Raw genomic sequence first — 15,249 nt, 5'->3', positions numbered from 1 at the left:
CTCCAGCCCCTACACCCCTCCCTATCTCTGTAACCCCCTCCAGCCCCTACACCCCTCCCTATCTCTGTAACCTCCTCCAGCCCCTGCACTCCTCCCTATCTCTGTAACCTCCTCCAGCCCCTACACCCCTCCCTATCTCTGTAACCTCCTCCAGCCCCTACACTCCTCCCTATCTCTGTAACCTCCTCCAGCCCCTACACCCCTCCCTATCTCTGTAACCTCCTCCAGCCCCTGCACTACTCCCTATCTCTGTAACCTCCTCCAGCCCCTACACCCCTCCCTATCTCTGTAACCCCCTCCAGCCCCTACACTCCTCCCTATCTCTGTAACCCCTTCCAGCCCCTACACCCCTCCCTATCTCTAACCTCCTCCAGCCCCTACATCCGTCCCTATCTCTGTAACCTCCTCCAGCCCCTACACCCCTCCCTATCTCTGTAACCTCCTCCAGCCCCTACACCACTCCCTATCTCTGTAACCTCCTCCAGCCCCTACACCCCTCCCTATCTCTGTAACCTCCTCCAGCCCCTACACTCCTCCCTATTTCTGTAACCTCCTCCAGCCCCTACACCCCTCCCTATCTCTGTAACCTCCTCCAGCCCCTACACCCCTCCCTATCTCTGTAACCTCCTCCAGCCCCTACACCCCTCCCTATCTCTTTAACCTCCTTCAGCCCCCACACCCCTCCCTATCTCTGTAACCTCCTCCAGCCCCTACACCCCTCCCTATCCCTGTAACCTCCTCCAGCCCCTACACCCCTCCCTATCTCTGTAACCTCCTCCAGCCCCTACACCCCTCCCTATCTCTGTAACCCCCTCCAGCCCCTACACCCCTCCCTATCTCTGTAACCTCCTCCAGCCCCTACACTCCTCCCTATCTCTGTAACCTCCTCCAGCCCCTACACCCCTCCCTATCTCTGTAACCTCCTCCAGCCCCTGCACTCCTCCCTATCTCTGTAACCTCCTCCAGCCCCTACACCCCTCCCTATCTCTGTAACCCCCTCCAGCCCCTACACTCCTCCCTATCTCTGTAACCCCCTCCAGCCCCTACACCCCTCCCTATCTCTAACCTCCTCCAGCCCCTACATCCGTCCCTATCTCTGTAACCTCCTCCAGCCCCTACACCCCTCCCTATCTCTGTAACCTCCTCCAGCCTCTACACCACTCCCTATCTCTGTAACCTCCTCCAGCCCCTACACCCCTCCCTATCTCTGTAACCTCCTCCAGCCCCTACACTCCTCCCTATCTCTGTAACCTCCTCCAGCCCCTACACCCCTCCCTATCTCTGTAACCTCCTCCAGCCCCTACACCCCTCCCTATCTCTGTAACCTCCTCCAGCCCCTACACCCCTCCCTATCTCTTTAACCTCCTTCAGCCCCCACACCCCTCCCTATCTCTGTAACCTCCTCCAGCCCCTACACCCCTCCCTATCCCTGTAACCTCCTCCAGCCCCTACACCCCTCCCTATCTCTGTAACCTCCTCCAGCCCCTACACCCCTCCCTATCTCTGTAACCTCCTCCAGCCCCCCAAGATCTCTGCGCTCCTCCAATTCTGGCCTCTTGAGCACCCCCCCGATTTCCATCGCTCCACCATTGCTGGCCGTGCCTGCAGGGGCCCCGAGCTCTGGAATTCCCTCCCTAAACCTCTCCGCCTCCTTAAAACCGACCTCTTTGACCAAGCTTTTGCTCACCTGCCCTAATAACTCCTTATGTGGCTCGGTGTCAATTTTTCCCCGGGCTGGGGAGTCTAGAACCAGGGGGTCACACAGTCTCAGGATAAGGGGTCGGCCATTTAGGACTGAGATGAGGAGGAATTTCTTCACTCAGAGGGGGGTGAATCTTTGGAATTCTCTACCCCAAAGGGTTGTGGAGACTCAGTCTTTGAGTATATTCAAGGCTGAGGGCGATAGATTTTTTGGATATTGAGGGATATGGGAATCAGCGGGAAAGTGGAGTTCAGGTCGAAGATCAGCCATGATCGTATTGAATGGCGGAGCAGGCTCGAGGGGCCGAATGGCCGACTCCTGCTCCCATTTCTTATGTTCTTATGAACCTTCTGTGAACTGCCTCCAATGAGTACAGGGCCCCCAAAGTACTTCATTGGCTGTGAAGAGCTTTGGGACATCCTGGCGTTGTGAAAGGAGCTGTAGAAATGCAAGTTGTGTTTTTCGTCGGGCCGGACGGAGAGCCCCAGGAACGTGTTGACTGCGGTCTCAGGATGTCTCTCTCTCTCTCTCTGTGTTCCAGAACTGACCACGTGCCCCCGATGGAAGACGATCAGCGGCCAGGGTCCGTCCCTCGGCCGAGGGGGCTGCTCCCGAGCGACGCTAAGACCCCCGACGACAGGGACGGATGCTTCATCTGCTCCGAGTGCGGCAAGAGCTTCGAGCGTTACGGCGCCCTGGAGCGGCACCTGTGGCTGCACCGGGGGCCTCCCGCCCGCGGGCAGGGGCCGGCCCCCCCGCCCCCGCCCGCCAGGCAGCGCCCCTACCCCTGCCCGGCCTGCCCCCAGCGTTTCGGCTGCCCCTCCCGCCTGGCCGCCCACCTGCGCGCCCACACGGGGCAGGGGCCCTACACCTGCCCCGACTGCCGGCGGGAGTTCGGCCAGCCCGCCTCGCTGCTCAGGCACCAGCGGGTCCACATGGCGGACTGGCCTTTGCAGTGTGACCTCTGTGACCGCGAGTTCAAGCACAGGTCGGCGCTGGGCATCCACAGGCTCTTCCACATGGCCGAGAAGCGACGGAGAGACAATGAGGTGGGTCGGGCTCGGGCCTGCTTGGGGTTCTAAGGAAAGAAGGAAAGACTTGAATTTCTGTAGCATCATCATAGGCCGTCGATGAGAAACTCTTGTCCCTGGTGTTACTGGTGTCCTCCGACCTAGCAATTCCCGGGTCCTTGCAAGGACCTCCTCCCAGGTCAGCTGGCTCAGGTACTGCCACCAAAAGCCCTCCGACTGTGTCATAGAAGCTCCTTGTGCCAGTGATCCTGGTTCCCCCGATGGCATCGCAGCCATTCTGGACCATCTCTCTCATTCTGAAGAAGGTGCACGTTGCCCAACTCCAGAACCGTTCATCATCATAGGCAGTCCCTCGGAATCGAGGAAGACTTGCTTCCACTCCAAAAGCGAGTTTTCTCAGGTGGCTGAACAGTCCAATACGAGAGCCACAGTCCCTGTCACAGGTGGGACAGACAGTGGTTGAGGGAAGGGGAGGGTGGGACTGGTTTGCCGCACGCTCCTTCCGCTGCCTGCGCTTGGTTTCTGCACGCTCTCGGCGACGAGACTCGAGGTGCTCAGCGCCCTCCCGGATGCACTTCCTCCACTTAGGGCGGACTGGTCTTTGGCCCAGGGACTCCCAGGTGTCGGTGGGGATGTTGCACTTTATCAGGGAGGCTTTGAGGGTGGTCCCTTGTAACGTTTCCTCTGCCCACCTGGGGCTCGTTTGCCCGTGAAGGAATTCCGAGTAGAGCGCTTGCTTTGTGAGTCTCGTGTCGGGGGCATGCGGACGATGTGGCCCTGCCCAGCGGAGCCGGTCGAGTGTGGTCAGTGCTTCGATGCTGGGGATGTGGGCCTGGTCGAGAAAGGATATATTGGATTTGGAAGGAGTGCAGTGTAGAATGTTACCAGGGATCCAGAGGTTAGATTAGGAGGAGAGATTACATAAACTGGGCCTCTATTCCCTGGAATATGGAAGATTTAACAGGCAATTTGATTGAGGGCTTTAGGATTTTGATAGGATAGATGGAGAGCAACTTTGTCCGCTGGTGGGGTGGGAGTTGAGGACAAGTGGACATAACCTTAGAACCAGGCCGTTGAGGAGTGAGGTTCGGAAACACTTCATCATGCAGAGCGTGGTGGAAGTGTGGAACTCTCTCCCACACAAAGCAGTCGAGGCGAGCTCAATTAATAATTTTTAAAATCTGTGATCGATTACATTTACCAGAGGTATAAAAGGATATGGAGCCAAGGTGGGTGGATGAAGTTAGGTCAGAGGGTCATGGGTTCAGGGAGTTGAGGGTTATGGGGAGCGGGCGGGGAAGTGGAGTTGAGGCCAAGATCAGATCAGTCAGGATGTTATTGAATGGGGGAACTGGCTTGAGGTGAGGGGGGAGGGGGGCTGAATGGCCTCCTGTTCCAATGTTGTGGACAAGACCAGAACTAGGGGGCCATAAATCTGTGCTGTGAATACGATGTAATTACAGTACCCCGTACTCAAGGGGAAGCTTTTATTGATGGAAGCCTCACACTGTCATGTGTTTAGCTATTGAGTCATACAGTTAAACCCCTGATGGTAAGGGATGTTGAGCCTGCTTATGGGAGAGACCAGTGATGCTGAACCTGAGATTATCTCACACTCAAAGAGCACTGCACACAGTTCTGGTCGCCGTATTATAAACAGGATATAGAGGCACTGGAGAGGGTGCAGAGAAGATTTACAAGGATGATACCAGAAATGCGAGGGCATACGTATCAGGAAAGGATGAACAGGTTGGGTCTCTCTTCTCTTCAAAAGAGAAGGCTGAGAGGGTGAGCTAATAGAGGTCTTTAAAGTGATGAAAGGTTTTGATGGAGTGGATACAGAGAGAGTGTTTCCACTTGGGGGGGGAAGAGCATAACTAGAGGCCATCAATATGAGACAGTCACTCAGAAACCCAATGGGGAATTCAGGAGAAACCTCTTTACCCAGAGAGCGGTGAGAATGTGGAACTCGCTGCCACAGGGAAGGGTCGAGGCGAATAGTATCGATGTATTTAAGGGGAGGCTGGATAAACACATGGGGAAGAAGGGAATAGAAGGTTATGCTGATAGAGTTAGATGAGGAATGACTGGTTGGGTCTAACGTAATCCTGTGCAAGCTCGTGCCACACTGAAAGGTGTTACAGGATACCCTGCCATCTATAAGGCCAAGGCTCCTTAACGAGTGTAAATCTCTGGTTTTGAGTGCGCAGCCTGTTCTCGTGATGGGAGGGCTATGATTGGAGAATTACATGAGGGGAGAGAGGGTGGACACTCTTGGCACCGGGTGAGCTGGGCGACAGTGTCGCACGGCCATCTTAAATTGCAATGAGACAGAAGAAAAGGATCAGTAAAGAAAGAAAAAAAAGACTTGCATTTCTGCATTGCCTTTCTCGGCCACCGGACGTCCCAGAGCGCTTTACAGCCAATGACGTAATTTTTGAAGTGCAGTCACTGTTGTAATGTGGGAAACACGACACCTGGTTTACGCACAGCAAGCTCCCACAAACAGCAATGTGATAATGACCGGATAATCTGTTTTACTGATGTTGGTTGAATATTGGCCCCAGGAAGAACACCCCCTGCTCATCCAATAGCGGCCATGGGACCTTTTACATCCACCTGAGAGGGCAGACGGAGCCTCGGTTTAACATCTCATCTGAAAGACTGCCCCTCCGACAGCGCGGCGCTCCCTCAGTACTGCCCCTCCGACAGCGCGGCGCTCCCTCAGTACCGCACCTCCGACAGTGAGGCGCTCCCTCAGTACCGCTCCTCCGACAGTGCGGCTCTCCCTCAGTACTGCCCCTCCGACAGTGTGGCGCTCCCTCAGTACTGCCCCTCCGACAGTGCGGCGCTTCCTCAGTACTGCCCCTCCGACAGTGCGGCACTCCCTCAGTACTGCCCTCCGACAGTGCGGCGCTCCCTCAGTACTGCCCCTCCGACAGTGTGGCGCTCCCTCAGTACTGCCCCTCCGACAGTGCGGCGCTCCCTCAGTACCGCACCTCCGACAGTGCTGCGCTCCCTCAGTACTGCCCCTCCGACAGTGCGGCACTCCCTCAGTACTGCCCCTCCGACAGTGTGGCACTCCCTCAGTACTGCCCCTCCGACAGTGCGGCGCTCCCTCAGTACTTCCCCCCCGACAGTGCGGCGCTCCCTCAGTTCTGTCCCTCCGACAGTGCGGCTGTCCCTCAGTTCAGCCCCTCCGACAGTGCGGCGCTCCCTCAGTTCTGTCCCTCCGACAGTGCGGCTCTCCCTCAGTTCTGTCCCTCCGACAGTGCGGCTCTCCCTCAGTTCAGCCCCTCCGACAGTGCGGCGCTCCCTCAGTTCTGTCCCTCCGACAGTGCGGCTCTCCCTCAGTTCAGCCCCTCCGACAGTGCGGCGCTCCCTCAGTTCTGTCCCTCCGACAGTGCGGCGCTCCCTCAGTACTGCCCCTCCGACAGTGCGGCACTCCCTCAGTTCAGCCCCTCCGACAGTGCGGCACTCCCTCAGTACTGCCCCCCGACAGCGCAGCACTCCCTCAGTACTGCCCCTCCGACAGTGCGGCGCTCCCTCAGTACTTCCCCCCCGACAGTGCGGCGCTCCCTCAATACTGCCCCTCCGATAGTGCGGCTCTCCCTCAGTACCGCCCCTCCGACAGTGCGGCTCTCCCTCAGTACCGCCCCTCCGACAGTGCGGCGCTCCCTCAGTACCGTCCCCCGACAGTGCGGCACTCCCTCAGTACTGCCCCTCCGACAGTGCGGCTCTCCCTCAGTACCGCCCCTCCGACAGTGCGGCACTCCCTCAGTACTGCCCCTCCGACAGTGCGGCTCTCCCTCAGTACTTCCCCCCCCCGACAGTGCGGCTCTCCCTCAGTACCGCCCCTCCGACAGTGCGGCACTCCCTCAGTACTGCCCCTCCGACAGTGCGGCTCTCCCTCAGTACCGCCCCTCCGACAGTGCAGCACTCCCTCAGTACCGCCCCTCCGACAGCACAGCACTCCCTCAGCACCGCCCCTCCGACAGTGCGGCACTCCCTCAGTACTGCCCCTCCGACAGTGCAGCACTCCCTCAGTACTGCCCCTCCGACAGCACAGCACTCCCTCAGTACCGCCCCTCCGACAGCACAGCACTCCCTCAGTACTGCCCCTCCGACAGTGCAGCACTCCCTCAGTACCGCCCCTCCGACAGCACAGCACTCCCTCAGTACTGCCCCTCCGACAGTGCGGGGCTCCCTCAGTACCGCCCCTCCGACAGCACAGCACTCCCTCAGTACTGCCCCTCCGACAGCGCAGCACTCCCTCAGTACCGCCCCTCCGACAGTGCGGCTCTCCCTCAGTACCGCCCCTCCGACAGTGCGGCTCTCCCTCAGTACCGCCCCTCCGACAGCACAGCACTCCCTCAGTACTGCCCCCTCCGACAGCGCAGCACTCCCTCAGTACTGCCCCCTCCGACAGCACAGCACTCCCTCAGTACCGCCCCTCCGACAGCGCAGCACTCCCTCAGTACCGCCCCTCCGACAGTGCGGGGCTCCCTCAGTACTGCCCCTCCGACAGTGCGGCACTCCCTCAGTACTGCCCCTCCGACAGTGCGGCTCTCCCTCAGTACTGCCCCTCCGACAGTGCGGCGCTCCCTCAGTACTGCCCCTCCGACAGTGCGGCACTCCCTCAGTACCGCCCCTCCGACAGCGCAGCACTCCCTCAGTACTGCCCCTGGGATTTATGCACTCCAGTCTCTGGTGTGAGACTTGAGCCCATGACCTGCCTCAGAGGCTATAGAGAGAGAGAGAGAGAGAGCTTCACTCGATAAGCTAACACTGCAATTTGCGATCTGTCCATTCCAGCAGTTGACAGCCGCCCCAACGCAGAACCCGCAGCAGCCGGACTCTCTCCTCCGACCACCGGGGGCGCCGCAGGACGGGACGGCCTGCAAGGGGCCGGGAGGCGGCCCGGAGAGGGCGGACGGCCAGAGGCGCTTCGGCTGCCCCGAGTGCGGCAAGGGCTTCGACCGGCACTGCCACCTCAAGCTGCACCTGCTGACCCACTCCGGCGAGAAGCCACTCAAGTGCCCGGTGTGCGGCCGCGGATTCATCGACCCCTCCAACTTCCGCAAGCACGAGCGCACCCACACCGGCGAGAGGCCCTTCGGCTGCCGGGCCTGCGGCAAGGGCTTCAGCCAATCCTCGGCCCTGGCCATGCACCAGCTGACCCACACCGGCGAGCAGCCCTTCCCCTGCCCGGCCTGCGGGAGGCGCTTCAACAAACAGTGCAACCTCCGCCGGCACGAACGCACGCACGCCGGCCTTGGCGTCGCCGCCACCGACCTCCAGGACCCGGAGCCGCAATCCCCGCCGCCGACACCGCTCCCGGAGAACGGGAGCCGCCAGGTAAACGCTTGTCACCGCGTTTTCGGAGCCGGCTCCGCGTAGCCGGTGAGAGCACCTGTCGGATTGTCGTTAAAAAAAAAAAAACATCTGGTTCACTAATGTCTCTTTAGGGAAGGAAATAAGAATCAGGAGCAGGAGTCGGCCATTCGGCCCCTCGAGCCTGCTCCGCCATTTAATACCATCATGGCTGATCCGATCATGGACTCAGCTCCACTTCCCTGCCCGCCCCCTTATCGGTTAAGAAACTGTCGATCTCTGTCTTAAATTTATTCAATGTCCCGGCTTCCACAGCTCTCTGAGGCAGAGAATTCCACAGATTTACAACCCTCTGAGAGAAGAAATTCCTCCTCATCTCAGTTTTAAATGGGCGGCCCCTTATTCTAAGACCATGCCCCCTAGTTCTAGTCTCCCCCATCAGTGGAAACATCCTCTCTGCATCCACCTTGTCGAGCCCCCTCATAATCTTATGTGTTTCGATAAGATCACCTCTCATTCTTCTGAATTCCTCCCATGGAACTCGCCCCTCCTTATCTCTGTAACCTCCTCTAGCCCCTACACCCCTCCCTATCTCTGTAACCTTCTCCAGCCCCTACACACCTCCCTATCTCTGTAACCTTCTCCAGCCCCTACACCCCTCCCTATCTCTGTAACTTCCTCCAGCCCCTACACCCCTCCCTATCTCTGTAACCCCCTCCAGCCCCTACACCCCTCCCTATCTCTGTAACCTCCTTCAGCCCCTACACCCCTCCCTATCTCTGTAACTTCCTCCAGCCCCTACACCCCTCCCTATCTCTGTAACCTCCTCCAGCCCCTACACCCCTCCCTATCTCTGTAACCTCCTCCAGCCCCTACACCCCTCCCTATCTCTGTAACCCCCTCCAGCCCCTACACCCCTCCCTATCTCTGTAACCTCCTTCAGCCCCTACACCCCTCCCTATCTCTGTAACTTCCTCCAGCCCCTACACCCCTCCCTATCTCTGTAACCTCCTCCAGCCCCTACACCCCTCCCTATCTCTGTAACCCCCTCCAGCCCCTACACCCCTCAATATCTCTGTAATCTCCTCCAGCCCCCTACACCCCTCCCTATCTCTGTAACCCCCTCCAGCCCCACCACCCCCCCCGAGATGTCTGCGCTCCTCTAATTCTGCCCTCCTGAGCATCCCTGATTATAACCGCTCCACCATTCCCAGGAATCAGTCTGGTGAACCATCGTTGCACTCCCTCTATGTTAAGTATATCCTTCCTTCGGTAAGCAGACCAAAACTGCACACAATACCCCCCGCGGGGCCGAAATTCAGCCCCGCCAGAAACTGGTGACACCTACCGTTATTCGGCCGCCGCAGCCCGTTTTTTTCCCGAACCGGCCAGAAAGGGTTGCGGCAGTGCGGGCGGGCCACTGCGAGCTCTGCCATTATTACAGTTCACCCCACTGCAGGGAGGGTTTCGGCCGGGCCAGCAGCCTGGCATCCAAGAGGGGGTGCGTGCCAGGATTGGCTGTTGGCAGCCCGGCCGAATCCGGGGGGGGGGGGGGGGGCAATAATTGTCGGCCCGACATGGTAGTCTGCCAACAAAAAAGATAAGATGGCGACCGCACCATTTTGCGCACACTGCCAACGCAGCGAGCCGACAGAAGAAACTGTCGGGTGGGGGGGCACTGCGCGGCGGGCGGAAGATTTTTAACGGTGAATATTTTGCTTGCGGGGCGGGGGATCGGTGGTGCGCGCTTTGACGATGCACTCAGGAGGGTTTGGCGGAATGGAGGGAGCGGGGCGGAAGTGGGGACCGCAGGAAATATCCCCGGGGAGGGTTCCGCGATCGGAGGAGTAAAACCTGTGTCCTTTCTGCCCCGGCAGGTGCTGCGGCCCCCGGTGACAGCCGCGTGCCCGCCGGACCCGGCCTGCCCGCCCCCCGAGCCGCCGCCCGGCACCGCCCCCGCCCCGCGCAGGGCCCCGGACGCCCCGCGGCGCTTCGCCTGCCCGCAGTGCGGCAAGGGCTTCAACCGCAACTCGCGGCTGAAGATGCACCTGCTGGTGCACGCCGGGGAGAAGCCGCTGAAATGCGGGGCGTGCGGCCGGGGCTTCGTGGACCCCTCCAACCTGCGGCAGCACGAGCGCACCCACACCGGCGAGAAGCCCTTCCGGTGCCGAGCCTGCGGCCGGGAGTTCAGCCAGTCGTCGACGCTGCTGGTGCACCGGCTGACCCACACCGGCGAGCGGCCCTACCCCTGCGCCGCCTGCGGCCGCCGCTTCAACAAGCAGTCCAACCTGCGGCGCCACGAGCGCACCCACCTGGGCGAGCGGCCCTGCAAGTGCCCCTCCTGCGGCAAGGGCTTCATCGACCCGCCCAGCCTCCGCCAGCACCAGCGCAAGCACGCTGCACCGGCACCGCCCTGGCCCCGTGCCACCGTCGTCGTCGTCCGCCAGAGCGTCCCGCCACCGCCGAAAACGGAAACGCACCGCACCGTGGCGCCAAGAGAGGTAAATCCAGAAGGCATTTGACAAGGTGCCACATACAAGGTTACTGCACAAGATAAAAGTTCACGGGGTTGGGGGTAATATATCAGCATGGATAGAGGGTTGGCTAACTACCAGAAAACAGAGTTGGGATAAATGGGCCATTTTCCGATTGGCAAACAGTAACTAGTGGGATGCCGCAGGGATCAGTGCTGGGACCCCAACTATTTACAATCTATATTAATGACTTGGAAGAAGGGACTGAGTGTAACGTAGCCAAGTTTGCTGACGATACAAAGATGGGAGGAAAAGCAATGTGTGAGGAGGACACAAAAAATCTGCAAAAGGACACAGACAGGCTAAGTGAGTGGGCAAAAATTGGCAGATGGAGTATAATGTTGGAAAGTGTGAGGTCATGCACTTTGGCAGAAAAAAAATCAAAGAGCAAGTTATTATTTAAATGGTGAAAGATTGGAAAGTGCTGCAGTACAGCGGGACCTGGGGGTACTTGTGCATGAAACACAAAAGGATAGTATGTGGGTACAGCAAGTGATCAGGAAGGCCAATGGTATCTTGGCCTTTATTGCAAAGGTAGATGGAGTACAAAAGCAGAGAAGTCCTGCTACAGTTATACAGGGTATTGGTGAGGCCACATCTGGAGTACTGCGTGCAGTTTTGGTTTCCATATTTACGAAAGGATATACTTGCTTTGGAGGCAGTTCAGAGAAGGTTCACTCGGTTGATTCCGGAGATGAGGGGGTTGACTTATGAGGAAAGGTTGAGCAGGTTGGGCCTCTACTCATTGGAATTCAGAAGAATGAGAGGTGATCTTATCGAAACTGTATAAGATTATGAAGGGGCTTGACAAGGTGGATACAGAGAGGATGTTTCCACTGATGGGGGAGACTAGAACTCGGAGACATAGTTTCATAATAAGGGGCCGCCCATTTAAAACTGAGATGAGGAGGAACTTCTTCTCTCGGAGGGTTGTAAATCTGTGGAATTCTCTGCCCCAGAGAGCTGTGGAAGCTGGGACATTGAATATATTTAAGGTAGAGATAGACAGATCTTTGAGCGATAAGGGAGTGAAGGGTTATGGGGAGCGGGCAGGGAAGTGGAACTGAGGCCAAGATCAGATCAGCCGTGATCGTATTAAATGGCGGAGAAGGCTCAAGGCTCCTATTTCTTATGTTCTTATGTTCAACCGCACGGGAAAGAAGGAGTTAAGTCAGTCGTCCCAAGGTGCTTCACAGGATTTTTATGCGATAAAACTTTGACACTGAGCCGCATAAGTAGAAATTAGCGCAGGTGACCAAAAGCTTGGTCAAAGAGGTCGGTTTTAAGGAGCGTCTTGAAGGAAGAGAGAGAGGCGGAGTGGTTTAGGGAGGGAGTTCCAGAGCTTGGGGCCCAGGCAACAGAAGGCACGGCCACCGATGGATGAGAGCAGAATTAGAGGAGAACAGACATCTCAGGGGGGTTGTGGGGCTGGAGGAGGTTACAGAGATAGGGAGGGATGAGGGCCATGGAGGGATTTTTAAACGAGGATGAGAATTTTGAAATTGAGGCATTGCTTAACCGGGAGTCAATGTAGGTCAGTGAGCACAGGGGGTGATGGGTGAGCGGGACTCGGGGGCAGTGAGCACAGGGTGATGGGTGAGTGGGACTGGGTGCGAGTTAGGACACGGGGCAGCGAGCACAGGGGGTGATGGGTGAGCGGGACTCGGTGCGAGTTAGGACACGGGGCAGCGAGCACAGTGGGTGATGGGTGAGCGGGACTCGGTGCGAGTTAGGACACGGAGCAGCGAGCATGGGGTGATGGGTGAGTGGGACTCGGTGCGAGTTAGGACATGGAGCAGCGAGCATGGGGTGATGGGTGAGCGGGATTCGGTGCGAGTTAGGACACGGGGCAGCGAGCATGGGGTGATGGGTGAGCGGGATTCGGTGCGAGTTAGGACACGGGGCAGCGAGCACAGGGGGTGATGGGTGAGCGGGATTCGGTGCGAGTTAGGACACGGGGCAGCGAGCACAGGGGGTGATGGGTGAGTGGGACTCGGTGCGAGTTAGGACATGGGGCAGTGAGCACAGGGGGTGATGGGTGAGCGGGACTCGGTGCGAGTTAGGACACAGGGCAGTGAGCACAGGGGGTGATGGGTGAGCGGGACACGGGGGCAGTGAGCACAGGGTGATGGGTGAGTGGGACTGGGTGCGAGTTAGGACACGGGGCAACGAGCACAGGGGGTGATGGGTGAGCGGGACTCGGTGCGAGTTAGGACACGGGGCAGCGAGCACAGTGGGTGATGGGTGAGCGGGACTCGGTGCGAGTTAGGACACGGAGCAGCGAGCATGGGGTGATGGGTGAGTGGGACTCGGTGCGAGTTAGGACACGGAGCAGCGAGCATGGGGTGATGGGTGAGCGGGATTCGGTGCGAGTTAGGACACGGGGCAGTGAGCACAGGGGGTGATGGGTGAGCGGGACTCGGTGTGAGTTAGGACACTGGGCAGTGAGCACAGAGGGTGATGGGTGAGCGGGACTCGGTGCGAGTTAGGACACGGGGCAGTGAGCACAGAGGGTGATGGGTGAGCGGGACTCGGTGTGAGTTAGGACACGGGGCAGTGAGCACAGGGGGTGATGGGTGAGTGGGACTCGGTGCGAGTTAGGACACGGGGCAGCGAGCACAGTGGGTGATGGGTGAGCGGGACTCGGTGCGAGTTAGGACACAGGGCAGTGAGCACAGGGGGTGATGGGTGAGCGGGACACGGGGGCAGTGAGCACAGGGTGATGGGTGAGTGGGACTGGGTGCGAGTTAGGACACGGGGCAACGAGCACAGGGGGTGATGGGTGAGCGGGACTCGGTGCGAGTTAGGACACGGGGCAGCGAGCACAGTGGGTGATGGGTGAGCGGGACTCGGTGCGAGTTAGGACACGGAGCAGCGAGCATGGGGTGATGGGTGAGTGGGACTCGGTGCGAGTTAGGACACGGAGCAGCGAGCATGGGGTGATGGGTGAGCGGGATTCGGTGCGAGTTAGGACACGGGGCAGCGAGCACAGGGGGTGATGGGTGAGCGGGACTCGGTGTGAGTTAGGACACTGGGCAGTGAGCACAGAGGGTGATGGGTGAGCGGGACTCGGTGCGAGTTAGGACACGGGGCAGTGAGCACAGAGGGTGATGGGTGAGCGGGACTCGGTGTGAGTTAGGACACGGGGCAGTGAGCACAGGGGGTGATGGGTGAGTGGGACTCGGTGCGAGTTAGGACACGGGGCAGCGAGCACAGTGGGTGATGGGTGAGCGGGACTCGGTGCGAGTTAGGACATGGGGGCAGCGAGCACAGGGGGTGATGGGTGAGTGGGACTCGGTGCGAGTTAGGACATGGGGCAGCTGAGTTTTGGATCACCTCTAGTTTACGTCGGATAGAATGTGGGAGGGCAGCCAGGAGTGTGTTGGAATAGTCAAGTCTGGAGGTAACGAGGGCTATGATGAGGGTTTCAGCAGCGGAAGAGCTGAGTCAGGGGCGGAGACGGGCGATGTTACGGAGGTGGAATTAGCCGGTTTTAGTTATGCGACAATGTGTGGTCGAAACAGCCCAACTGATGGAACAATTGTGGCTAGTCCAGCGGGGCTGAATTGGTTAGATGGTGTGATGGTGAGGGAGACTTGGGTCTTTCGTCTGATTAACCTCCCGCATCTCGGTTTGGCCGAGGTCTGTATTTGCACGGACGGTGAGGTCTGCCCCTTGCACTAATGCTGATTTCTCTGCACAATTCCTTCCAGTCTGTTAAAAGTGGGGAATTTCCAGCCAGCGGACCCGAGCCAGACATCGCTTCCCGACTTGACAGAGCTGTGATTACCGGACCCTGAATGCCAAACAGCAACCAACCTCTCTCTCTCTCTCTCGCTCTGTGTCTCTGCTTCAGAGCACGGACTGGACTCGGCAAGTGGCAGTTACGGGAGAGGGGCTGCCTGCCCACTGCATGGGACTGTGGGACGGACAACCTCCTGGTCTCTGGTGCAGACTCGCTCACTGAGAAAGGAGGGGTTTTGGTCAGCAGTCGGAACCGGGGAAACACCAAGGCACCCAAACAGACACCAATCCAGAGAATGGGAGTTCCAAGCCCGCCGGAGGCCGTCAGAGAATTTATTCCACCAAAACCTGGCAATATAAAGCTGGTAAAAGTGAGCACAAAGCTGTCAGATGGTCGGAATAAACCCCAACGGGTTCACTGATGTCCCTTTAGGGAAGGAAATCTGCCGCCCTTACCCTGGCCTGGGCCTACATGTGACTCCAGTCCCACGCCAACATGGTTTGCTCTTCACCGACCTCTGAAATGGGCTGAATACGATGCCGCTCGCAAGCATAAAACCGGGCAGATCATTCCACTCCACTTTGTTCAGACTGCAGCGGTTCAAGGGGACAGCTCATGGTAATGTATTTGCTTCATGGGTTCTTTGCTGAAGAGTTCACAGCAACACATTGCTATTAAGAACTAGTTGGTTTATGAGCAAAGGTTTAACAATCACACTACACATTACCGGTTCATCCACCAGGCTCACAACTGCATACCTCATCCCCCGAACCCAATTGACCGGGGTTTTATTCAGTCTTGTGCACGTCACGTGACTGGCTGAGCCACTTACAATGCAACAGCTCTACAACCATTTTAAAATTATCCTTATGCCAAGTGTTCCTTTTTGGCAAAGGCACTGGA

At 58.3% G+C, this 15,249-nt stretch overlaps 1 protein-coding gene across 1 annotated transcript in view; it reads left to right on the top strand.

Moving 5' to 3' along the window:
- Positions 1–15,249, top strand: part of LOC139240117 (zinc finger protein 721-like) — a 100,743-nt gene that overhangs the window by 4,692 nt on the left and 80,802 nt on the right. Inside the window, exons 2-5 of the mRNA XM_070868493.1 lie at positions 2,244–2,751; positions 7,549–8,091; positions 9,945–10,568; positions 14,315–14,396. Coding sequence (XP_070724594.1) covers positions 2,263–2,751; positions 7,549–8,091; positions 9,945–10,568; positions 14,315–14,396 — 1,738 coding nt within the window. The 5' untranslated portion in view covers positions 2,244–2,262. The remainder of the gene's footprint in view (positions 1–2,243; positions 2,752–7,548; positions 8,092–9,944; positions 10,569–14,314; positions 14,397–15,249) is intronic.

The sequence above is a fragment of the Pristiophorus japonicus genome, chromosome 30 (assembly GCF_044704955.1).
Source record: "Pristiophorus japonicus isolate sPriJap1 chromosome 30, sPriJap1.hap1, whole genome shotgun sequence".
Lineage (NCBI taxonomy): Eukaryota > Metazoa > Chordata > Chondrichthyes > Pristiophoridae > Pristiophorus > Pristiophorus japonicus.
Note: the sequence above shows the minus strand (reverse complement) of the source record. Positions and strands in the feature narration are given on the sequence as shown.